The 26,670-nt window shown below is 41.2% G+C and overlaps 1 protein-coding gene across 1 annotated transcript in view; it reads right to left on the reverse strand.

The window, feature by feature from the left end:
• The window catches only part of si:dkey-247m21.3 (5-hydroxytryptamine receptor 4), a 58,111-nt gene continuing 31,441 nt past the window's right edge, over positions 1–26,670 (reverse strand). Inside the window, exons 6-8 of the mRNA XM_036140131.1 lie at positions 26,039–26,192; positions 23,353–24,017; positions 1–394 (exon numbers count right to left, since the gene is read on the reverse strand). Coding sequence (XP_035996024.1) covers positions 301–394; positions 23,353–24,017; positions 26,039–26,192 — 913 coding nt within the window. The 3' untranslated portion in view covers positions 1–300. The remainder of the gene's footprint in view (positions 395–23,352; positions 24,018–26,038; positions 26,193–26,670) is intronic.

Genomic DNA, 26,670 nt, shown 5'->3' on the forward strand with positions numbered 1-26,670 from the left:
TTAATATGCTTAATGTTTAATTTATATTGATGCATTTATATTGTGCTCTTTTTAAAAAAAAAAACAAACATTAGTAGCAGCAAATGCCTCGCATGTCACAGTCTGTAAGCAGAGTTCATCCTCACTGAGCTGTCACTTCCGTATTATAAAGCAGCCAATGATCATGTAGAAACCACAGTTTTATGGCAGGTCAGCTTGCATTAAAGTAAACTGTTCAGATCACGGATGCCGAGACGTTTCGAGTTAAGAATCCCACACATCTGATGAGAGGTTCACAGTTCTGGTCCCGTAAAGTCATCTTCATAGCGGCCCAAGAGAGTCCTGGGACTCCTGTTCGTTGGCAAGGATTGTCCGGCCATTATCGCTGTAGCTTCGGTTTGGCAGGAAGGACAATCTGAAAGAGAGAAAAAACTTGGTTAGCCTTAGGTTTATCATGATTAAATAAAGCTTCAGAGGCAGAAATGGGTTAGAAACTATGAAGAAAAATGTAGATATCTAAAATCCTTTAGACTGGTTTCATGGAGTTCTTGTTAGGAGTCACTGGGGCCAGAAGGGGGAGAAGTCACAATCAAACATGGTGGGACTTATTGTCAATCTTTCTGAAGAATGAAAGAGAAAAGAAAATCTCTGCAAGTGGGCAAGAGGAGACCAAGTGTGGGTTTAACAGTTTCTTTTCGCTGTGCCAGTTCATTTGAGGGGGAAAAAAATCACATTTAAAAGAGCTCATCATATGAAATATGGAAACATTTGAGTGTGTGCTGTTTGGGTGTATACAACAAACTTCAAGCTCTATAATGAAAAGATAGAAAAGATTTCTGTAAATAAACCCAAATCCTATCTATGTGGGCCGTGTAGATAAGATAAATAATTGATGTTTTGATTATTTAGAGCAGTAACAGAAATTCAAAACGCAGGCCTCTGAGTCTGGAAGGCAGCGTACTCAGGCTGGCAGATCTAATCCACAAGGCTCTCACACATATCCAGTTCTGGGTTTGTCTTTCAGGAAGACAATTTAGAGCCAATAACTTTAAAAACAATCAACTCAGGTTTTTTTTTTTTTTATCATTCCTGCTTCAGTTACTTTACTCAGCTAGGAAACCTGTTGAAAATACCCAGTTCTCTCAAGAGAATTTCCCGCATAAATTACTCTGCAAAAACGGAACTAGAAGTAAGTAAAGGTTTCTTGAAATGAGTGTATTTTTCCTTCATTTGAGCAACTAAATAAGACTATTTGCCAATGGAATAAATGTTTTGCACTTAAAATAAGAACATTTCCTCTCCATCATCTTAATTCAAGTGCATGATATCTAATTATCTTATTTTAGGGGTAAAAATACTCATTCCACTGGCAAATAGTCTTATTTAGCTGCTCAAATTAAGGGAAAATATACTAATTTAAATTTATTTTACTTACTTTTAGTTCCCTTTTTGCAGTGAGAAACTCTTCTTTTTATGAGCATCATCTACCAGCCTATACAACCAGCTTCTAGCAGCAATAACTCCAGGTAGTCATTTTTTGATATTTCATCAGTCTCACCTGTTGTCACGGGCAAATCTCGGTCCGCTCTTTCTTACAGCACTACTATATTGGGACGAAAGAACCAGTTTGGACCGGGCTTCAGCAGTCAGATGACCTCACATTCGACTCCAGAATACTTTGGTTATCTCCAAACATGGTTCTCCAGAATTAGCTAAACATCTCTAATATGATCTCACTTGTTTAAAAGGCATTCTTCCAGAAGGTCTTGTGGTAGACGCTGATGCAACATGACATGAAACCATGTTTGTTTTAAAAAGAAGAAGAACCTTTCTCCTAGCACCCCAACCAAACAAAATGTGCTTGTTCAGCCCTTTAATAACAGTTCAGTCATGAAGCTTTAACATTTTAGTGGCTCGCTGAAGTCTTTAGAATCTGAGAGGGAATTTGATGATAGTTTTTAGTTTTTCTATAGATTGCATAGTCTGACCTTGGGGTCACATTTTGGATCACGCCCAGAAAGACTGGACGAAAACATTTTCCAGTTGTAAAAACTGTTTCCCACTGTTGATTGATGGACTTCAACGGCGGTGGCTGGTGATGACATTTTTGCTGGGGGGCACACCGCAGGTCGAAGATTATGGCACAACAATAAACTCCATATGAACATAAATCTGTCCACAGTCTCTTCCCTCCTGCTGGATTCTTTAATCTGGTCGGTCCGGTCCAAGGTCCTTTCATCTGCTTTTCAGCAAAACCCTTGGGAAATTATTATTTTGTAAGTAAATAAGTAAGTTTTCCTTCTCTCCTGCCTTGTTGATGTGGTTGTCTGACTCTTCTGTTTGCATAATGTGTCAGTGGCATTCACGCCTGCGCATCAAAGCTGCCAGGGTTGTGGCTTTGATAAATAACATGAATTAATCTAATTGGATGAAGAATGATGCAAAAAGCAACTAGCTTGATGTCACACGGAAGCAAAAAATAGGCCTACACACAAAAAAACCCCAGGAAAGTCCTAAAATGGAATGGGAATGACAAAAAATGAATAAATCAAAAGTCAGACCAATTTTATAAGAGCATAGATGTCATTCCTTTTTATTTCGTAATTTGTTTACAGTATCTACACTTTTTTACTGCAGTTATGACAGGGGCCGTCATAATTGCAGGAAAAATAATTAAATGTACCTTTTATAACCCAAGATTGAGGGGAGCTAACAGCTGTTTCTCCTCTTTAGACATGGCTGAAGCTGTATTTCCATTTTGGCATTGTGTTGCCACATCCCGGCAAACTGCTGAAACCACTGCTTTCATAGAGATGGCCACATTTGGTGATGAACCAATAATCGGGTGGATTAAGTTAGCGTCACATTGGCTGCTGTTTCCCTCTTAAATCCTATAGCATCATCAATGATGGACTTTTACCTTTTTCTTATGCAACATTTCCATTTAGGCTTCGTATTTGTTGGAGAAATAATGACCTGGATTATGAAAATAATCTTAAAAACCTGGTAAACATCAGATCTGTTTTTTTTTTTTGTAATTATGTCCTGATGATAAAAAAACACTATGCAGTATTTTAAAACACATGGAGCTGACGTCTACTACCATATCCACGAGAAGAGATGCAAGAAATGCATTCTTTCGACCTTCTTTTCATCACAAAAAACATCCAACTAACATTGGTGTTTTTTTTTTTGTTTTTTTTTTACAGTTACATAAACACTTTGGAAATGACAGCAATCAAACATGTAAATGATGTCTGAAGAAAATCTAACCGGGTACACAGACGGCATGTAAACTGCCCACAGGACGGCTTAGCTCAGAAGGCGAGTGTGTGTGTGTGTCTGTGGACACTTCATCCTAGATAAACTCCCAAATCCGCCTCCTGATTAGTCAGAAGCCCAATTTGTGTTAAACCCACTGAATACTTTTAAGGTGACGACTCAGTCTTCTGTTTTTAATACATACAGAGTAGAAGTAAAAAATTACGACTATTTTAAGATGAGTCTTATTAATGATAAAATGTGGAAAACTGATGTGTAAACCAGACCATGCCCATGTCCTGGTTTTCCAGAAAGTTAGTTATGTTATTTATGTTTGTTATTAGTTATGAATCCAGAACTGGGCTATTAAAGAGACAGTTCATATAAATAAACATGATACACAATAGGCCAAAGGGACCCAAAAGGCTGTTTTTGAGTCACACTCTAAAATATGGGCAGCATTTAAGTAGTTGAAGAAGGATACATGGATACAGACTATTAAATGTCAGAAATTTTACACAGTACTATGATTTTCTTTTTTTTAAAACAATATTAAAGATGTAAGGCTGAGACAAAAAATCTCTATCTCTAAATTTCAGTTTTTAAAAAAAGATGAATAACGCCCAGGACATTTTCCCCACTTACCATATCCAGAGAGAGCTTGCTGAACAAGATGGTAACTTGTCTTGCAGCACGTCATCTTTGCAAGTTTAAATCATTTTATGTTGTTTAGGACATTCCAGCTGTCCCTGGTTATAAAAACCCAGCATTTGTAAGGAACAGCTAAGGGTCCTTTCTGTGCTCTTTTACAAGTATCAAGAGAAGGGAGAATGTTTGCCCTTGTGGTATTTCATTTATTTTTCTTTAATGGGAATAAAACTAGCAAACCTCCCCTGTTTGAACCTTTTAGAAAGCATAACCTATCACACTTTCCATATGTGGAGATTTCTTTTATACTGCTGATTTTGCATGTATGGTGAATAAATAGTAGTATTTGCTGAATTTGCTGGTAAAAAAAATAAATAAATTTTCTTTCTTAAAAAAATCAAGTCAGGTCAAATACTTGAACTAAATAATTGTCCATCCCCTTCCTACACTGAAAACATCAACATTTCTATCGTTTGTGAACAAAACATCGACTGATCTGCAATGTGACCTTGAAGGAGATGAAGACAAGATAGAGAGGAGCTTTGTGTTCCTTTAATTTGGTCCCACTATGGCTCGGGAACATTAAATAATCAAATTGCATCTTATCTCCTCTGTTTTAGTGCTGAGGCAGTGAGAAGGGGCTGTTGACGGGAAATAAAAAGAGACAAGTTGTGTTTTTCCCACAAGAACCCTGAGAAGCAGTTTGGCAGAGTAAAAGTTGACGCGAGCACGACAAGCAGGTGGGACCAGCAGGTGGCCTGTTTTACCATCTTTACAGTTGCACGCATGCTTTATGAAGAGAAATGTGTCAGTTTTTATCACTTACATATGCTGGGGAGATCACTTTTTGCAATGCCAGCTAATGTGAAATCATAGAAGTCACTTTACTGCATGTCGGACAACTATAATTCAACAAAATGCTTTCTTTTTTGCATAAACCTGCCTAAGCTATCTGTCTCTGTGAAGTTGCACATTTTTGGGTATGACTATGGTTTATTTAGCCTTACACCAAATTAGTATTAGAGTGTGATGCTCTGATTTTTAGTAAAAGCATTTTTTTGGGTGAATTTCAGACATTTCTTAGTATTTGTAATCTACAGGAGTTATCTTTTTTTTTTAAAGTTAGATTTAAGAGTAGAGAGTCTTGCTCAAAAGTTCCCCTATCTTAGAAACAACACATATATGAATATGTAATTTACTTTGTCTACATGCCAAAACAAAATGGAGGGACACGTTAGTCTGTTGGCAGCAGTTTGAAACTTCACCACTAGGTGTCACTAAATCTTTCCCACTACTCCTTCAATAAAGGAGCGAACAGGCTTGAATCAACCTAAATTATATATAATAATATATAACTTGCTTCAACTTTAATAGGTAATACAACACATTAGTTTTTGGGTATCTCATCTACAGCTAAAAAAAGGTTTACTACTACACAAACAAAAGGATTTATTTTTTTCCCAGAAACAAATGGATGTAGCTAACGTTGTCTTTCTGTAGGTTGAATAATTTCAAAGTTTCTTTATGAACAGAATAGATAAAATCCAACATAAAATTAATATAGTTTGTTTAGAATAAAGGGTAATACATCAGAATATATGGTGGAACTAAAAAAGACACATGGGAGTCACATGGAAACATATTTGTATATGCTTTTGCTTATGTTTATTATTTTTAATAACTATATAGTAATAAAAAACTGTGTAAGAATCTAAACCAGATTACATAGGATTGTTTATCACTACAGACGCTGACATTGTTTTCACAAAGATACAAATCAAAAATGCTTTTTGCCAATGTGACTCTAGCCTAACTAGGACTGCTCTCAAAAGGAGAAATAAGTCTGAAAAATAAAGCCGGAGCTCCAACTCTCCATGGAAAGGAAACTTCAACAATGACCAACTAAAGTATAAACAGAATAATTTATCATCAGTCCACGTTGGTTTCTGGGTTTCTGGGGCAGAAAAGTCTCTGGACAGACCACTGGTGCCTTTCTAGTGTCTGATTTCAATGTTTTGGCTTCATTATTACTGTTATTTTCCACAGATGACTAAAACCATTCAGCTAAACTTGCTGTAACGTAGCCGTGTCTAATAGCAACAAAAACACTAGAATGTCATAGAAAATATTTTATAATTTTGTTCCTGTTTTTGTTTAATTCCATCATGTCTGTTTTGGGGATTTCTTTAACAATACATGTATAAAAATGTGGACACAATCTTTTAAATTTGTTACTAGGTTTTGTCATGGTTTTCAGGTGACGAGTCCACATGCAGATACGATCGGGAGGCAAAACACAGTTTTAAGATGTTTATTATAAGAAACAAGCAGATCTAAGGACGGGACTACGGGTGAGTCGGCTGGGTCAGAACGTCAAGGCTGGCGAGTCTGTAAGAAAGAGGAAGTCAGGAACTCTGAAAGTTGAACCAGGGGAATTGCTAGAAGTGCGCTGCTTACCATTTAGCCGGGCGGACCTAACCGGGAAGAAGTAGCGTCGGGAATACTCTATGATTCTACTCAGCTGGAGTTAGGCGGCTGGTGGCTGAGGACGGCTGATGTAACTGGCGAGGGATCCTGAGCGAACCTCGTCGGCAACGGTTGACAGATGGATTGACCAGAGTGAATGCAGAACCAGCAAGAACCGGGAGAGGGGAACTCAGGCCTCGCTGGGTAACATCCAGGAAGTATGAGGGGAGCGCCAGAGCAAAATCTGAGCAGGCGGTTCTGCTGGTCTGTTTCTTCGGAACGAGACGTCAAGACGGGTGAGTGCATCCAAGCACAAAAATCTGAGGCAAACAGAGATCCAAAAATTAGTCAAAAAACGAAGAGCAAAAACTCACAAGCTGGTGTCCGAGCGTAGGGACAGAGGCCACGTCGTACCACGACTGGTTAAGGCTCTGGCGTCTTCCATCTGTCAGCGCTCTGCTTAAGAAGCCAGAGGAAGCCGCCTGCAACGAGCTGCAGGTGTGGGCCACGCCTCCTCAGCCAACCAGACACACCTGTGGAATAGAGTTAGAGTAGAGCAGCACAGAGAATCCTGACACTACCCCCCCCTCAACGGCCGCCTCCTGGCGGCCCAGACGAAGAGGTGCTGGGCTGAGTAGCCCAAAAATCTGAAATCAAGTCCTTATCCAAAATAGTAGCTGCGGAAACCCACGAGCGCTCCTCAGAGCTACGACCCTCCCAGTCGACGAGGTATTGGTGACCCCTACCTCGCCGACGGGCATCCACAACCCTGAGAACCCGAGGGTTCTGACTGTCCTGGGAGGGTGGAGGGGGTCCGGAAGGAGGGCACAAGTTGCTGTCCAAAACGGGCTTGATCTGGGAAACATGAAAAGTAGGGTGTACTCGGGAGTGAGGGGGCAAACGTAAACGGACAGTGCTCGGGTTAATCACTGTCTCTATCTCATAGGGACCAGTGAACCGGGGAGCAAGCTTTTTAGCGGATGGATTGGACAAAACGTCTCTGGAAGATAACCAAACCTTCTGACCGGGGCGATACTGAGGAGCTGGTCGGCGGTGCTGGTCGGCAAACCTCTTGCTCCGCTCTGCGGTGCGAGTGAGGGCAGTGATGGTTGATCTCCAGATGTCCTGGCAGCGAGCAATGTAGTCGTTTACGGATGTGAAGGGAATCCTGAGTTCCTCTGTGGGTAGAAGTGGAGGCTGATATCCCAAAGCAACCTCAAAAGGTGAACGTCCAGTAGCTGAGGTGATGTGTGAATTAAGGGCATACTCCACCCAGGGCAAAAACTTGTTCCAGTCGGAGGGTGAAGATGACGTAAGGCAGCGGAGAGTAGTCTCTAGTTGCTGGTTCATGCGTTCAGTTTGGCCATTAGTCTGAGGATGATATCCAGAGGTGAGTGTATAACGGGCACCCAGAGCAGAGCAAAAGTGCCGCCAGACCTGGGAGATAAACTGAGGACCCCGGTCAGAGAGGATATCAACAGGGATGCCGTGAAGTCTGAACACATGTCTGATAAGAAGCTGAGCTGTCTGGAGTGCGTTGGGTAATTTGCGGATGGGAATAAGATGACAGGACTTAGAAAACCGATCAACTACCGTCAAAATAGTTGACATACCTTGGGACAAGGGGAGACCGGTAACGAAATCAATCGCTATGTGGGACCATGGACGTCTGGGGATGGGAAGAGGATTTAACAAACCGGAAGGTGGCTGTGTAGAAGACTTATTCTGGGCGCAAACGGGGCAGGCGAGAACATATTCTCGAACATCCTTCGTCCATGAAGGCCACCAGAATCGCCGGGATACCTGGGACTGGGTTCTAAAAATGCCCGGATGGGCGGAAAACTTCATGTCATGACTCCAACGTAGAACCTCAGGACGAACAGACTGGGGAACGTACTTAAGCCCAGGTGGCCCTGTACCTGGGTCCGGGTCTAAGAGCTGGGCCTGTCTGATTCTGTCCTCCAGATCCCAATGCAGCGCTCCAACCGTACAGGTGGGAGGAAGAATCGGTTCCGGCTCCCTCTCTTGTTCAGAAGATGTAAACAGACGGGACAGTGCATCAGGCTTGACATTTCTGGAGCCGGGTCTGTAGGTGATGGTGAGGTTGAATCGAGAGAAAAACAAAGACCAACGGGCCTGTCTAGAGTTGAGTCGACGGGCTGACTGCAGATAGGAGAGGTTCTTGTGATCTGTCCATATTATGATGGGCTGCTCGGATCCCTCTAACCAGTGCCGCCACTCCTCCAACGCTAGTTTAATAGCTAGTAGCTCACGATCACCTACATCATAGTTCTGCTCTGCTGGTGATAAACGACGGGAAAAGAACGCACAAGGGTGCAACTTACAGTCTACCTCCGACTGTTGGGACAAAACCGCTCCCACCCCGGTATTAGAGGCATCGATCTCTAAGATAAACTGTTTGGCTGGGTCGGGGTGAACTAGTATGGGAGCCTGGGAAAAACGGGCCTTAAGTTTACTGAAAGCCTCCTCGGCCTCTGGACTCCAGACATAGGGTACTTTGGGGGAAGTGAGAGCATGTAAAGGAGATGCTACCTGACTATAGTTCCTGATAAAGCGCCGATAGAAGTTAGCGAAACCAAGAAAGCGTTGGAGCTGTTTGCGCGACTCAGGAACAGGCCATTCCACCACTGCCCTTATCTTTTCCGGATCAGACTTCACCTGTCCGCCCTCTAAAATCAGACCAAGAAAGGAAACAGAAGACTGGTGAAAATCACACTTCTCGGCCTTAACAAATAAGCGATTCTCTAATAATCGCTGGAGAACCAGACGGACGTGTTGTTTATGTTGTTCTAGGTCACGAGAGTAAATCAGGATATCGTCAAGATAAACGAAAACAAAAACATTCAGAAAATCCCGAAGGACATCGTTCACTAATGCTTGAAAAACTGCCGGGGCATTGCACAAACCAAAAGGCATGACTAAGTATTCAAAGTGACCTAGCGGGGTCTTAAAGGCCGTCTTCCACTCATCCCCCTGTCTCACCCGAACCAAATGATAAGCGTTGCGCAGATCAAGTTTAGTGAAGATCTTAGCATTCTGGACTGGTTCGAGGGCTGAGGATAATAGAGGGAGTGGGTACTTGTTCTTAACGGTTATTTGGTTAAGCCCTCGATAATCAATACAGGGTCGAAGGGTTCCATCCTTCTTACCAACGAAAAAAAAACCCCGCGCCCAATGGGGAGGATGAAGGACGGATTAACCCCGTAGCTAGAGATTCCCCTATATACTCCTCGAGCGCTTGACGTTCTGACCTGGAGATGTTGTAGAGCCGACTCACCGGTAATGGAGCCCCAGGCAAAAGGTCAATAGCGCAATCGTAAGGGCGATGTGGGGGAAGTGAACAAGCCTGAGTCTTACTGAAGACTCTCTGAAGATCGTGGTATTCCTCCGGAACTAGCGATAGGTCAAGAACGTCCCCAGATTCTGTCTCAGGGGAAGGGGTAACAGATACAGGACGAGCGGACTGTAAGCAACGAGAATGACAAGCTGGAGACCAAGATTCTAATCGGGACTCGGCCCAGTTAAACTGCGGGCTGTGGACACTTAACCAGGCTAAACCCAAAACAACGGGTGAACGCTTTACAGGGAACACAAAAAACGAAAGTTGTTCCCGGTGGTTACCCGAAACTATTACTACTAGAGGTCGAGTGCGATGGGTGATTAAGGTTAAACTCTGCCCATCCAAGGACGACACCCGGAGAGGCTCGGGTAAAGGTTCGACCGGCACACGAAGCTGATCCACTACGGTTTGGTCAATTAGGTTGAAGTCCGAACCTGAATCAACTAGAGCCGAGACATCGAAAGTATCCTGATCAAACATTAACGTCACTGGTAAATGTAAGCGAGAAAGAGATGGCGCCTTAGTAACTACTCGGGGGCTTGAACTATTAACGTCCACCGTTTTCCCCGTTACGAACGGTGGACTGGATCTTTTGGCCGAACCGGACAATCCTTAAGGAAATGACCCTCCCCTCCACAGTATAGACATAAGTTGCCCGCGAAACGCTGTTGACGCTCCTTATTGGTTAAACCAACCTGGCCCAACTGCATGGGTTCAGGAGGTGATGGAGCGGACCGCGGTTCCCTATGGGTGAGCGTGGAAGGGGTGGATGATCGCATGACTTGGTTCTGTCTAACTCGGCTCCGACTACGTAGCCGGGTATCCAACCGGATGGCTAGCGCCACAAAATCCTCAAAATCCCCGGGTTCCTCCACCCGGGCTAATTCATCCTTAAGGGACTCATCAAGAGCCTGAAAAAATACTGCCTTTAACGGTCTGGGTTGCCAATCCGCCGCTGCGGCAACCGTACGAAACTCCACTGAGAAGTCAGATACGCGTCGACCGCGCTGTTTTAACGAAAGGAGATGACGAGACTGATGAGCCGAATCTAACTCGGGCGAAAAAATAGTCTTAAACTCGGTAACGAATTCCTGAAAAGTAACCCCGAATGACTGACAATCAGGGAATCGAGCCTCAGCCCAACTAAGTGCCTTACCTGTTAGGAGTCGTAGTACATAAGATATCTTAACCTCATCTGAGGCGAAAGTCTGGGGGGATCGGTTAAACACCAGTTTACACTGGAAAAGGAAACCTCCGCAACTACCATGGTCACCAGAGAATCTCTCCGGACTAGGTGACGCGCTCTCAAGTGGCGGAGCCCAAAGCTGATTATCAGTGCTCGGAGCGACGGGAGGCGGGGTGCTAGTGTTTTGAGTGACAGGCGACGTCATCGCGGAAGTAACGGTGTCCATGAGCTGGCTAAACTGAGCGGCTAATCTATGGAGCTGCTCCTGTGTTGAATTTACGGCTAAACCTAGCGACTGCATCTGTTCTTGCTGTGCGGCTAACTGCCGCCCGAACGTATCCGCTGGACTTTGGTGGCCAGAGCCTTCTTCTGTCATGGTTTTCAGGTGACGAGTCCACATGCAGATACGATCGGGAGGCAAAACACAGTTTTAAGATGTTTATTATAAGAAACAAGCAGATCTAAGGACGGGACTACGGGTGAGTCGGCTGGGTCAGAACGTCAAGGCTGGCGAGTCTGTAAGAAAGAGGAAGTCAGGAACTCTGAAAGTTGAACCAGGGGAATTGCTAGAAGTGCGCTGCTTACCATTTAGCCGGGCGGACCTAACCGGGAAGAAGTAGCGTCGGGAATACTCTATGATTCTACTCAGCTGGAGTTAGGCGGCTGGTGGCTGAGGACGGCTGATGTAACTGGCGAGGGATCCTGAGCGAACCTCGTCGGCAACGGTTGACAGATGGATTGACCAGAGTGAATGCAGAACCAGCAAGAACCGGGAGAGGGGAACTCAGGCCTCGCTGGGTAACATCCAGGAAGTATGAGGGGAGCGCCAGAGCAAAATCTGAGCAGGCGGTTCTGCTGGTCTGTTTCTTCGGAACGAGACGTCAAGACGGGTGAGTGCATCCAAGCACAAAAATCTGAGGCAAACAGAGATCCAAAAATTAGTCAAAAAACGAAGAGCAAAAACTCACAAGCTGGTGTCCGAGCGTAGGGACAGAGGCCACGTCGTACCACGACTGGTTAAGGCTCTGGCGTCTTCCATCTGTCAGCGCTCTGCTTAAGAAGCCAGAGGAAGCCGCCTGCAACGAGCTGCAGGTGTGGGCCACGCCTCCTCAGCCAACCAGACACACCTGTGGAATAGAGTTAGAGTAGAGCAGCACAGAGAATCCTGACAGGTTTAGTTTTCCCACAATTTAAAGTTCTAATTATCATTTTCTCGTTGCTCCACCGCTCCTCCATTGTGTCTCCTGTCAAATATCAAAAGAAAATCTTTTCCTTTCTCCAAACAGGTCTGGTGTTCTCAGATAAGACCGAAAAACGATTTTATCTGTCAGGATTTTGCTCTTGATCCTCTCACATTCCACTGAAGTAAAACCTACTCACTTCCCGCTTATAGATGCACCTAAAAATGAAGAAAAGCCTTTATACCTTTTGTGTGGTGCTCCAAGTGTACAAAACCCTGATTTTACACAAAGACATGGAATTGATGGGTGATCTCATTTGCATTTGTTCAATCATTCTCAATTTTCTCCTCATTTGGGCTTAAATTTTACCCAGTTTAGCTTCACACTCCCTGCACATTACAGGAAAAAAACAGTCAGGGTTTGTTTTAGTACTTTGATCTCAGTTATTAGAAGCCTGTCTTTTACCCCTGCAACAATGGTGGGCCACGACATTGAAACTGCTGACAGGTAATCATTTAACAAAGCAGTTTGGAGTTTTGCACTTTTAAAGCTAGATGCTGCAGTTCAAGACAATGAACCAATCCCAGCAAGTCATATGATCACACACCAGTCAGCCTCTCTAGCCTATGTGTGAAAAACAAGCCTGTCCAGATACGATCTCTTGGAAAAAGCTGCAACTTATTAGAAGCCGTCTGCACCTTACACCAGTTTCGGAAAAAGTGCACAAAAGCACAATCAAGGCTGGTTTGAGCCAGTCTGTCGGCTCAAAGGTGCCCATCATTCACTTAAGGATAATCCCGTTGTAAGATTTATTTAGGAACAAGATGTCTGGGGCCAGTTTGTGTTGGATGATCGAAATCGTTACGTGTTTATATAGACCAGTACACAGCTGACCATAATTCTGCTTATTAGATACAAATTTGCTTTTATGGGTGGATTTGTAATGGAATCTGGAATGGCAGCAATGGTACAATCTTATACACATATTTATATATATATATATATATATATATATATATATATATATATATATATATATATATATATTAGGGCTGGGCAACGATTAAAATATTTAATCGCGATTAATCGCCCTGATTAATCGCGATTAATCGCGATTAATCGCATTGTATTTACAAACTCCAAGAATGAATTCAAAAGTAGTGTAAAGAGCACTTTTATTTTAATGTTCTGCTGCCATATGAACAAAAGTGTTGTAACATTTGTAGCACTTATTTTATACTGGATATTTTCAACCCATCTATTGAATTTAGTGCACTAGTTGATCTTTTCTTCATAAGAGAACAGCAAGCACTGCAGCCAAAATATGTCCTTTTTTGACCTGCTGTATATTAGCCAGTCCCTAAGCTTGATGTATCATGAAACTGTTGACCTTTTGGGTTTTGTGGTTTTTATTTTATTATTACAATTAAATATAATAATAATAATAATAATAATAATAATAATAATAATAATAATAATAATAATAATAATAATAATGTTATGTTCAGTGTTTTTTCGCTAATCCACCTCTTATATATTTCAATCCTTATGTAATTTTGTCTGTGTTGTGTGCACCTGCCTGTTGCTTTAATCCTAAAAATTTCCCCGTCGTGGGATAAAAAAGGATTAGCTAATGTTATCTTATCTTAAATAACACTTTTTAATATATGTACTGGGTTCTTTTAAGGTCTTAATTACATGTTATGTGTGGGCTCCAGTAACATCCATCCATCCATCCATCCATCCACTGATCTACCTGGATGTTCCCTGGAGGACTGAAACGCCTCAGTCAGAGACGTCTGTGGGTCTGTCGGGGCAATGACAGAAGTTTCGTCTCCTCTCTCCGTTTCTGGGGCTCGACGTTTTCATGTTTTTTCACGTGCTTAGATAAATTTGCTGTGTTTCCACTGAAATGAACCGGCTTTTTACAAAACATACAGCTTGATTTCATTTACGGTATTAAAATAAAGCCGAACGGTGCTACTTCCCCGTTCATGTTTTTTCGCTGCTGCGGTCTCTCTCAGCTGTTTGTTTGTCAAGTTTGTGTGAGAGCTGAGTGGGCGGGCCAGGCTGAGCCTGCGTGCTGATTGGCTGGCGCCGCTGAGCCATGTACGAGAGGGGAGGGGGAGCGGGAGAGTGCTGCAGTCAGCGCGCTGCAGTCAGCGCGCCTGCTGACTGACACTGACTGAAAGCATGTGAGCAACATGCGTTAATGCGCGATAAAATAAATATCGCCGTTAATAGTCTAATGAATTAACGCGGAATTAACGCGTTAACTTGCCCAGCCCTAATATATATATATATATATATATATATATGTATATATATATATATTTATATATATATATATATATATATATATATATATATATATATATATATATATATATATATATATATATATATATATATATATATATATACATATATATATAGGCATATAAAATTGTCAATGTTATCTGCTCTGTGATTATGTGTTTAAGTAATACAATGAAACATGAATGACGCCTAGTGTTAAATTCTGTGAAAGCAGTCACACGAATGTTTATAGGTCTCCCTGGGACAATAGTTGGATTGTATGACAGACCCTATGCACCACTTTTCTTTCAACTACTCTTCTATACTAATAGCAAAGTGTTTTTTGATGAACTGAGTGGTATATCTTGCATTTAAAAAGCAGCCCTAAAAAAACCCACGTTTTCCTTCAAGTTTTGAAACAATCAGCTCCTCCTAGCCATGCACAATTTGGAGGTGTGTGCACCTTTGCACCAGCTGGGTGCCCTTCTCTAGTATAGGGCCCTTCCTCACCATGTGCATGATGAAGTTTGTGCATTTTTATTTTTTTTTAAACAAGGCTTGGTGGCCATTTTTGATGTGGCCCATTTGGCCAGTTGTTTTGTCATCTGAAGGGAGGGTGAACGAAGGAGGGATTCCCCAGAGCGCCATTTATGCAAGAACCGTCACTGAAAGGCCCCCAGAGCATGGCATGCTACTGTATCTATTAAAGTGGACTGCTTGTTGGGTCAGCATAGTTGGTAAAGCCATGCTTTTACCCAAAAGCAAGAGCAGTGGTCACATGTGAGACATGTAAGAGCTGTGGTGGCTGGAATGTTACCATAACTCACTCAGAGTGCTGCCACCACAACGCCCCAGCATCAGGCGACATCCATTCCTTCTACACAAAATGGACAGAGAGGTTGCTGTTTTCAAGCAACACGGGGCATTAAAGTCCTATTCGCTTTGGTTTCCAGCTAGACAACAACCAAGTCTGAACTGGAAGCACAATGATCCATTTCCTAACAAACAGTTTAACTGCACTGAACTGAACCAAGGTGAACTACTACTGTGCATCTTTTCTGTTCCCAGGGGAATGTTTCGTCTGCAGAAGATTTAAGTAAAAACACATGACGAGAGCACTGGAAACATGAAATGAACTAAGTAAATCCAAAGAATGTCTGAAATTTAAACTAAAATTAAATTTCAGCTACACTGAATGCACAGGCTCAGTGTCTGTATTTTCCTCAGATTTAAACTGAGCCCTTCACTCATCTGCTTCAGAAATCCACAGTTAGAGACTCAGCTGTGCAGACAGAGAAATGTAAAGTATGCACTTCACCTGAAGCTAAAACGGGCTCAATGGTTAAAGATTCACCAGTGGCCTCTGTGTAAAGCACTAAAATGCAGTTGGGATGGTCTGAAGTCAAATAAGCCGAGAGGAATGAAAACACGTGAAAAGCTCTTTGGTTTATCATACGAGTGAGATCTGGCAGGTTTACAAATGTCGTCAAACGAAATGCAAGAATCGATATATTGTGATCTCCCAGAACCCTTGAGTTTACAACGCAGGTTTGGCATTGTTTTATTTACAAAAAAATTTATGAGAATATTTATGGAAAGTCCTTAGAGGTTATGGAGCTTGTGTGCAAGACATCATAACTTACTTACACATATCTATCTATCTATCTATCTATCTATCTATCTATCTATCTATCTATCTATCTATCTATCTATCTATCTATCTATCTATCTATCTATCTATCTATCTATCTATCTATCTATCTATCTATCTATCTATCTATCTATCTATCTATCTATCTATCTATCTATCTATATATATATACACACATATATACATATTGTATATCTCCTTTTAATGATAAATAGGCTATTTCTTGGTATGATCATTTAAAAACCTAGAAGTGTTTATTACGCATTTGATACCTATGGAGTATTTAAAGAAAATGATCTGAGCCTTCATGAATATAGAATAAGTATCTACTGCAGCATTGCTAGTCACCTGAACTCTGCAAATTAGAAATAAACACATTGATCTCCAGCCTCTTGGGAGTTATCATTACCAGCTATTCTTGCATTAGTTCGGTGTGGAGTGCTTTAGATTGTAGTGCTTGGCGGTTCTCTGTGCACTGTGACGGTGAAACTATGAAACACGGACATGTCCCGTCACTGCTTTTGGATTTCCGGCTCAAAAAAGATCAACTGAGATTTCTCTCAATCTTGAGGCATTTTCATTTTCGACACAGAATCTACTGATCTGTTCTTGGTTAAATTCATCTTCTTCCTAAAGTCTACAGGGAAGAGTGCATGGAGCATTTCAATTTGGGGGTAAAAGTTTCTCCTGATGTTAATAATTAAAAATAAACATGAAAATATAGGAAAGGAAAATTCTGTTCATATTACATGGATGAATATAAGCCTGAGATCATCACTGGAAATTATGTATGAAAATGTAAAGGTATTTAGTTTAAAGTCTACACGGCAGCAGTGCTGCTCTATTCATAAACTATAGAAGGACTAGTAAAACTGTTCCCGTCTTTGTTTTTAGATAATAACAGTACTTTGAGTCTGAGCGGAAGGAGAACTTGCAGAGAATCACAAAGAACCTGTTACTGGAACAATTTAACAGTCCTGATTTGATGCTTGATATTTTTCTCACTCATCTAACACTCAGACAAATCATGACATTGGCTGTTTCTCTTCCTCAAAATCTCCAGAACACAATAGATCTACACTTCTTTTTTTTTTCCTCACGCCAACAAGTGGCAGAATTGGTTATTTGGGGCCAGTGTTGTGCATGTCAGTGCAAAGCCTGCGTTCTTTTCTTCATGTTTTTATTTATGATGAGCTCACACATCCAGCCCACTCTGAGGTGCTAAATGCAGCTTATCTGCAGGAGCCAAAGATGTAAAGGCCGAGTGAACAGAAGCCCTTGGAGCAGAAATTAAGATGAACGTAACCTCTCATTTCATTGGTCTAACATGGCAAAAGCTAAACTGAAATATTTGCCATAATCACATATGAACAATACATTATTAGAAGTATTTGGTATAGAAACACCAATGCAAAAAAAAAAAAAAAAAAAAAAAAAACACAGTGAAGGCTTCATTTGATACCTACTTAATTTTTTTATTAAATTTCTAGTGATTCTATACCAACCTCCTGAACCCAAAAGTGGACACAGACCTATTAAAATGCCTGGTGAGTGTGATGTAAAACCGTGAGGCGCCGTGATAAATAATTCTATAATCTTTATACCCTTTATTGTGACAAATGAACTGTACGATTTAGTTCCTGACTAATCATTTTGGGGGGGTAAAAGTGTAAAAATGAAATAGCTGCAAGTATCTGGCTACTTTAAGTGTGCACAGCCATAAACTAACAGTTTGTTGAAGCATACCTTGATCTAATTTCAGTTGTCTTTGGCCGACTGAGTGCATGTTGACTTGGCAATATGCGCTCGCAGTTTCTTGCAAAAGTTCTGTTTGATGAAAATAACTCCTCTGGGCCACAGCCCTCTTCAGGCTATGTCAAATATTTTCTGTATGATGTGGTTTTGGACTCTGGCTAAGTTATTCCAAAACCTGAATTTCCTCCTTATGAAGCTGTTTTTGTTGTTGTTATTGTTGTTAACTTGGATGTAGCTTGTGTAGGGGATCACTGTGATGCTGGACGATGAAATGAAACATTCAGCTTTTTTAGCAGACATCTGAATGTTTGATTAAAAAATGACTGGTATTAGGAACTATTCATAATCTCACCCTACTTTAAAAAACTACCCAGTACCCAAAAAAAAAAAAAAAAAATCCCCACACAGAGATACTGCCAGCACCACATCATTGTATGCAAGGCATTGATGTTCAAACATAACTTTTGGAAGGTTCCAGTGTGGTTTCATTAGCGCATCTGCATGTCAGTGTAGAGCAGGGGTGTCAAACTCATTTTGGTTTAGGGGCCGCATACATCTGATCTCAAGAGGGCCACACGAGTAAACTCGTTTAAAGATTAAATAGAACTAATAAAAGTCGACTTGTTGTTGATTTTTATATTAAATTAATTTCACTTTTACACAATATATTATGAATAACCTCAGCGTTTTTAAGAAAAGTATGTGTAATTTCAACAATACTTTTACTCAGTTAAACATTTACTTGTGCATTATGCATAAGAACTGATCACAGTGATTGTACAATGTTGAAAAACATTTATTCACATTTTTTTTGGATTAAAAAACACTGTCCTGCATGACAAAATACATCAAACAGATAAAAATTAAGAAATTATTTAAAATCAATTTTCCACATCTGAAGCTCAGTGCTATCATCTGCTGATTAAAACACAGCGCCCCTCGTGGACAATGTAGGAACTGCAGGATTTCAATTAATCGAAGTACATGTTTTTTTTCAATAATTGTTTTATCATTCTCTTCCTTTTATCTCTTCTTTCTTTCACCTTTTTTTTCTTCTTGTTCTTCCTTTCCTCTCCTACTTTCCCATTGTAGTGTCCATATCATTTGAGATATTCCCCGCATGAATCATAATAAAACTATTCATATTCATAAATCAAGCAGAGCACTGTGGCAAAAGCAGTACTTCTCCACTTGTGAAAGTCAAATCTGATGAGCTCTTTTGGCATTTGGACAACAGTTTTTATTTTGAATAATGATAATGCATTTAGCCACCGGGCCGGACTAAATTGTTCGGCGGGCCGGAACCGGCCCGCGGGCCGTATGTTTGACACCCCTGGTGTAAAGCCTGAAATGCACATGCACCAAAACCCATAAGGTTTTGGTCTGTAGGCTATATACAAACCCCCCCTGCTTAGGCAAGCTTGGAGTTGTTTAAATGTCTTCTGTTTTTTTCCTTCAGGGGATACAACCAAGAGATTAAATCGGCAGCACAGTTGGGGTACAGACTGAACAGATTCCCGGTCCATCACAGGGCCAACAAGCATGCACAAACCTGATTAGTTGTTTACATCCCTGCTGTGAATTGGACGATTTTTTTTTTCCATTTGTTTTTTGTAGATAGTCTCGTCCTGTTTTTCATGAACAATTATACATATTTACTTTGTACACTTTGGTGTCACCCTACTCGGACCCTATTTTAATAACTGTACAGTATTTCTCTTCTGTTGTAAACGTTTCCCCTACTTGCTGCTGAGACACATCAATTTCACCACTGTGGGACAAAAATGATTATTCTATTCTACTCTTTAAAAAAAAATAACCTCAAGGCCATCTGACAGCAATATCTAATATGTCTCGTTGAATACTTTAAAATCAGTGGATCTGAGGACAACTGGTAATGATACAGCACTGGAATTTATGAGGACAGTGAATAAAAACACATCATGAGAGCCAGAGGTGGGATCATCTATCTCCCTTTCTTTGTCTGACGTTTCCTTCCACATTTCCATGTTCCTGGGCTTTCTCTCTCCGTTCCATCCCCATCTTCCTCTATTACAGCCATCTCTTCCAACTCTGTGCCTTCTCTCATGTCCTCACCGCTTCCCCTTGTGTCTTGTTCTGTTTATCTTTTCCATTCTTTACCTCCTGTTTTGCTCAGCCTTTTACGTTGAAGCCTTTTATCGGGTTCATCAGCAATGCACGCCGGTCAAACTCACCCATACGTGCGCGCGATTAAATCACAGTATGAACCCGGCTGTTCCGTGAAGGCTTCAGGGGTGTGTCAGTTGTGGAGAAATTAAAATTAGGACATGGAACACTTTTAGGTCTAATGGGGAAATGGGAAGAGTACAGCAGAAATGCCAACCTACTAATGCATGGCCGTCCAGCTAAAGCGACAGGTCAGGCAAGAACAACACCGTTCAATGTGCCCATTGAATTTAAAGCAACCCCCAAATTAATATCCAATGATTTTTTTTTGCATACATATTAAGCGGATCACTATAGTGAATGGAATAATACGCCACTTTTCAAAGTAATTTCGTTGTGCTCTCTTTGGCATTAATAAAGCCATTCTTAGTGCTACACAGCCAGACAGGACACATAAAACAAGAACTATAAGTCGCACACTTGACTAATCTTTAAGCACGCAGCCAATGATAAGTTTGTCATGAGCCATGTAGGGGACATGGCTAATATGTGAACAAATAGGCTCTAGTCTGCACATTACCCATAACACACCATCCCTTGGAGACACATGGTGGACACAGCTCATGCTTTAGAAATGCTTTCCCTTAACAGAGAAAGAAAAGTAGATGGGAAGGTGAATAGAGCTAGAAACAGGGCAGACAGGGAAGAAAATGTGTTAAAAACTGCAAAAGAAATTGTCAGCGGGGACGGAGGTTTGCAACAGGACAATAACCCTAAACAGACAGCCAGAGAGACAATGGAGTAGTTTAGATCAAAGTATGTGGTCATTCTAACACATGACTATGTGTTAGAATGACCAAGTCAAATTCCACACAAAAACTCAATAAAGAATCTGTGGCAAGGCATGAAAATCGATGTTCACAGATGATCTCCGTTCAGTTTCACTTAGTTTGAGCTATTCTGCAAAATGTCTGTTTCTAGACATAAAAAAAAAAAGAAAATAGCAACTGCAAATCCAGGTAGATGTCTTACTGCAGAGTATTGAATCTGGAGGGTTGAACAATATAAAACAAGGCACAAGTTTAAAAATGATGCGTCATTTTTTATAATTTGCACTACTTTGTGATGATCTCATAAATCTCCCAATAATCCCACCAAAACAATGAAGTTTGTGGCTGTACGCGAAAAGGTTTAAGTGGTATTAGTATTTTTACGAGGCACTGCGTTTGTGCATGTCAGACAACGGAACCAGATATCTCACTCCTTATGAAGCCAAAAACAAGGAACTACTATGATTATGATAAGTAAACAGAAACATTTTGTGTATTTTATTGACATTAACACAAACACATTAGCCTTTAAAAACTTAATACGGGGGTAAAAAAAAAAAAAAACACCACAGAAAAAACCCGAGCTAACTCAAGAGACCCTCCGCTCACAAATCCTGCCTAAAGGCCCGACACTCCCTGACAAAATGACATGACAGAACTCCTCCAGTAATTTGACTTTCCAGCATCCTGTCGCCAGTAATCTGATTGAGTCTGTTTTCTGTTGCGGACGGATTTTAAGAGCGGACATTGTACTACGCTGGTTGTCTTTACTGTTTCCTACACACACCAAGAGAGAGCCTAAAGAAATGTGCAGAAAGAGAGAGAGAGAGAGTGGAATCACACAAGCAGACACGAAATAGACATTCCAGGTAATAGCTCTAAGACTAGAGCAGAGATATCGGCTCAGCCTCTGTGTATACATACAGACAGGAATACAGCCATGTGAGAGGAAATGACTAAAAACTGGAATAAGTTTCAGAATGATCCTTCTAGATCTTCTTACATGTTCGAAGAACACATTCCTGCGCTTTGCTCACATTTTCAATGAATCTGTCATCTGTGTGTGACCGTAAGTGAACATGTGCTCGCCTTTGTCTCTCTCCGACTGCGAAGCACTCGAGAAAATGTTAAACAGTGCAAACACACAAAGGCTGCCTCCTCCATCATCCGCCCAGCTCGTAAGAGCCGAGAGCCCAAACGCAGCCTCCAACTAAATCACCAGCGTTAACGGAGGCCCTGCTGTGGAAAAAGGACTATTACACTCACACGTGCAGATAAATCTGCAACACAGAGAGCGTGAATCATGAAGGTATTTGCTAATATATATTTATGATACATAGCATCAACATGGTGATTTTTCCAGACCTAAACCCAACAGAAACTAGAATTATGTTTGGGTTAACTGTAAAGCAGTAAAGTAATATATAGATAAAAGGATACTTGCAGAGTGTTTTTGCTGGGTTAGTCTAAAATAAAGTAAAAAAAAAAAAGCTTTTGGAGAAACAAAGAACTGCCTGAGGTGGTGAAAACACTCAAAAGTATTTTAATTTAAATTTTTTTTGTAATGTCCTACCAGAAACTTAAACGCATCTTGCAGTGCTGCTTTCCTCTGTAGATAGTTGTTGCATGTGGGCAAACGTTGAATTGTCTTCTATGTCCCCCTACACTTTGACCAGTGGCTAATAGCAAGTGGGATTTCATGTGGCTTTTTTCTTGTCACTCCCTGTGTATTTATGTTAAAATTAAGTTGGTTGGTTGCACAGTTTTAGTTCCGGTTATCAGAGTATAAATAAAAACATGCTTGTTAGTTGTTTTCATTTGTAAAAAAAATATATTTTTTTAAACGTTTCCATTGTTTCATGTTTAATTTACTTTACAGTTACTCTGTCGGCCATATCTGATGCATTTATGGACGTGAAGTTTAGATCTGTCTCTGTTTCAAGGAAGACACAAATGATTATTTTATCTCTGCCACAAGCCTAGAGGAGACAGAAAGACACCCACATGCAGATGCTCATTCTAGCAAACTCATTCACACCTTCTCACTCACACATATAATTTACTGCTCTGACCATAAACTTAAAGGAGCCATGGCGCAATTCCATAGTTTTTTTGCAGAAGTGTGCCCCCTCTGGCCACAAGTCGAAACGACACCAGTGTTGTGCAAGTGCAGGAGAGGAAGAAGAGGAAAAGCATCCGCTGCTGCGACTGCACAGTTCTTTTGTTTAGAGTTGTGATGTCTTCTGGGATAAGAAAGCTATAAATAATGGAGTTAGCTTGTTTTTTCTCTCGCTAATGCAACGATTGCAGCGGAGACTCTACAAAAAAAAACCTTTGAACACACCCAGAGAATACGACCCGAATCACTCTCTCATGTACTGACTAATTCAACATATAGAGGTAAATAGAGGAACACTCGTTTTACACGTCAGGCCCTTGTAAGGGCATGTATGGAAAAGAAAACATATATATTTAACCTTTAAACCAGCGCAATGCTCTTTTAATGTGCAATTATATGTCATTAGTGTAGCCTTATTGTTGGAGCAACAAACCCATTAATGCGGTTGTGTGTGTTTTCTGTGTTTTACCTCAGAGCCATGGAGGTCCCATTGACTGAGGGGGCGGAGCAGGGCCGTTGGATATTTCCACGGGAGAAGCTCCCCTGCCGAGTGTAACGTTCGTCTCCGCAGCAGAGAATCACAAGGAACGCCCTTCGAAAAGCCCGGTTCAGGAAGGCGTACAGGAAGGGGTTCAATCCTGAGTTAATATACCCGAGCCACAGCCAGGCTGTCCACAGCTGCCAGGGTACAGAGTAATGAATGAAGGGGTCCACCACATTGGTGATGAAAAACGGCGCCCAGCACAGGCAGAAGCAGCCCATTATGATGGCCAGTGTCTTCGCCGCCTTCGTCTCAATGCGCATGCGGCTGTGTCCTCCGTGAGCCTGTTCTGTGGGCGGGGACCCGCTTGCTGTCCTCAGGCAGTAGTGATCCAGTGGATCAGAGGAGGTAGAAGACCGAACAGTCACAACCGGATCCGAACCTGTAACCGGAGCGGAGCCGGCGCGCTGAAGTGTCTCTATCTGTCTGACATGGATCATGGCGGTGACATAGATGCGCTGATAGGCCAGAACCATGAGGGCCAGTGGCACGTAGAAGGCGACGGCAGAGCAGATCAGGGCATAAGGCCGGTTGACCAGAAACACGCAGCTTGTGTCGTTGGAGCCTCCCATTAGGGTTTGCCTCTCTTCGATCTGAGAGGAGACAGAAAATGACAAACGTGATACGTCCTATATGGAGAGGACGAGTGTAGCTTAGAATAAACACAGGAACTCTGGAGAGACCCGAGCTGCCTGTTTCCCACATTTGCTCCAGGACAGCCTGAAGAAAGGGCAATTATCTTAAAAGCCATAATAATAAAGTGCTTAGTAATATCCTTTTAAACTAAAAAGGGTTCAGTCTGACTGGCAAGCTGCCCTGCAATTGAGTAGAAAGAATGGGGGTTAAATAACACATTTGCAGGTGGAGCAGAGCTTGAAGATGTAAAAAGAGTTACATGTAAATGACGGCACCTTGCCAAAGTATTCATACCTCTTTAATGTTTTCCCATTTATTCACTTTACAGCCACAAGCATCAATTTCTTTTTTTTTTTTTTTTGTGATACACCGAATTTAGTGGATACGTGTGAAGCAGAAAGGAAACTATGCATGGCTTTCATTTATTTTTTTTATCTAAAAGCATAAGGGTGAATTTCTATTCTGGCCTCTTTATGATGATACCCCAAAAATGAAATCAGGGACACCAACTGCCTTCAGAAGTCACAAAATTATTAAATACACGTGAATGATTTAATCTCAGTCGAAATTCAGCTGTTTTGTAAAACACATCATCCTACAGTGAACCATGGTGGTGGCAGCATCACCCTTTGGGGATGCGTTTTACAGCAGGGACAGGGAGGCTGCTCAGAGTTAATGGAAAAATTAGATAAATATGAGCCATAAAAAGAGCTAAATACAGCAACGATCTGGACAAAAAACGATTAATAGACTTAAGGCTGGAGTTATGGGCACCGTGCGAATACCCTTAATAATAGATTCTAGTTCCTGCTCCTGTTCCTTGACCTTTTATGGGGTCAACAGTAAGAACTCTATCGTGGGGAGGGAAGGAGCTGATGTGTCATGTCACACAAGGGATTATGGGATTCCCTATAGCTCTTTTGCCCGTAAGGGACGTTGTGAGGTTCCTTTGCCAAATTAGCCACGAGAGGAAGCATACAGCCTCCTTTTCCTACCTCCCTCCTTACTGGCTGTACTATTCGGACAGCACTTATCATGGCGACCGCTGATGCACTTACATTTTGGCTAAAGAGTCTTTACTCAATAAGGATATTCGGAAAGATCCATAGTTTACCTTCCAAGCAAGCTAACAACTCATACAGCCAGAACGATTATGTATTTGATAAATGACATAAAAAACATACTCATGTGTTAGAATAACCCAATTAAAGCACAGACATACTTAGAATGAAGAATCTGTGGCAAAACCTGAAAAACTGTTGTTCAGAGATGTTCTCCATCCAATCTGCTGGTAGAGACATACTCTATGAGATTTACAGCTATAACTGCAGTTAAATGGGATTCTACAAAACAAAAAAAACTGTCCTCCCACTTAACTATAGCGCTACAGATTGTGTTAATGTCCCACATTAAATCACAATAAAATGCAAAATACTTTTGAAGCTGTAATGTGAGAAAATGTGAAGATTCAAGGAGGAAGACTCTTACAAGACACAGTACATGTAGTGTGCAACATGGGAGTTGGCCTGAACTTCATTATGGTTAAAAAATAATCTATAAGGTTAGGTAAATAAAGTCTAATAAAATTTTATTTTGTTTACTTTTAAATCTAAAATGAAACACAGTATTTTAAAATGAAATGTAGAAGAAAATTAGGTTTACTAACATCAAAATATTTCCCAACTTGTTAAAGTTCCTTCTTTGCTTGCAGCAAAACAGATTTCACAAAAGGTTTTAATTCTGTTGGGATTCTGGCATTCTTGTCTTACTCCAGAAGCAATTGAAGATTGTGTTAGGAACAGAAGGATTGACTATTTAGGTAGGTTCGGTAGCGCGTGCGCCTTCCATTGGGAATCTGTAGTTTGTGTTTAGAAACACAGACAATAGTCTGGTGGTGCCAATCTTAACAGCAAAGATAAAGCCACCGGTATTTTCAACACGTTTTCACCATCAGTGATCTTAGGTGCTGAAAACTCACAATGTCCTCGATCCCAATAGCGTTCCAGCTTTGCATGATGGGTAGAAAGGAGATTAATGTGGGGATGAGCCAGCAGCCGCTGAGCATAACTGCCACTCTCACTGGGGTCATCTTATGTCTGTAGACAAGCGGCTGGCAGCAGATGGCGTAATATCTAGAACAACACACACACAGATTTGCACATATATTATACACCATGCTAAACATGCACCGCTAAAAATTGCATGCAATTTACGTAAAGAGCTCATTTAATAATATTTAATTTTTTCTGCCTGGTTTTCAAAATGTGGGGCCCACTGGTAAAAATGGGAAGGGGGTGGGAGTGGTCAATTATAATTGTGCAGGTTTAAAAATGTAGTTCTAATATTGCGCCACAGGATGATAGTCTGTACTCAACACTTGTGCTTGTTCATTGGTCCGAATTTGGTCCAAATCAGTCCGATTCATTCTAATAAAATCAAATACAGTAGTTGATAATTTATTGCTACTTGGTAAAAACATATCTATATCTATCTATCTATCTATCTATCTATCTATCTATCTATCTATCTATCTATCTATCTATCTATCTATCTATCTATCTATATATATATATATATATATATATATATAAAATTCATGCTACCGCCTCG

This window comes from Fundulus heteroclitus, chromosome 8 (genome assembly GCF_011125445.2).
Source record: "Fundulus heteroclitus isolate FHET01 chromosome 8, MU-UCD_Fhet_4.1, whole genome shotgun sequence".
NCBI classification, from domain to species: domain Eukaryota; kingdom Metazoa; phylum Chordata; class Actinopteri; order Cyprinodontiformes; family Fundulidae; genus Fundulus; species Fundulus heteroclitus.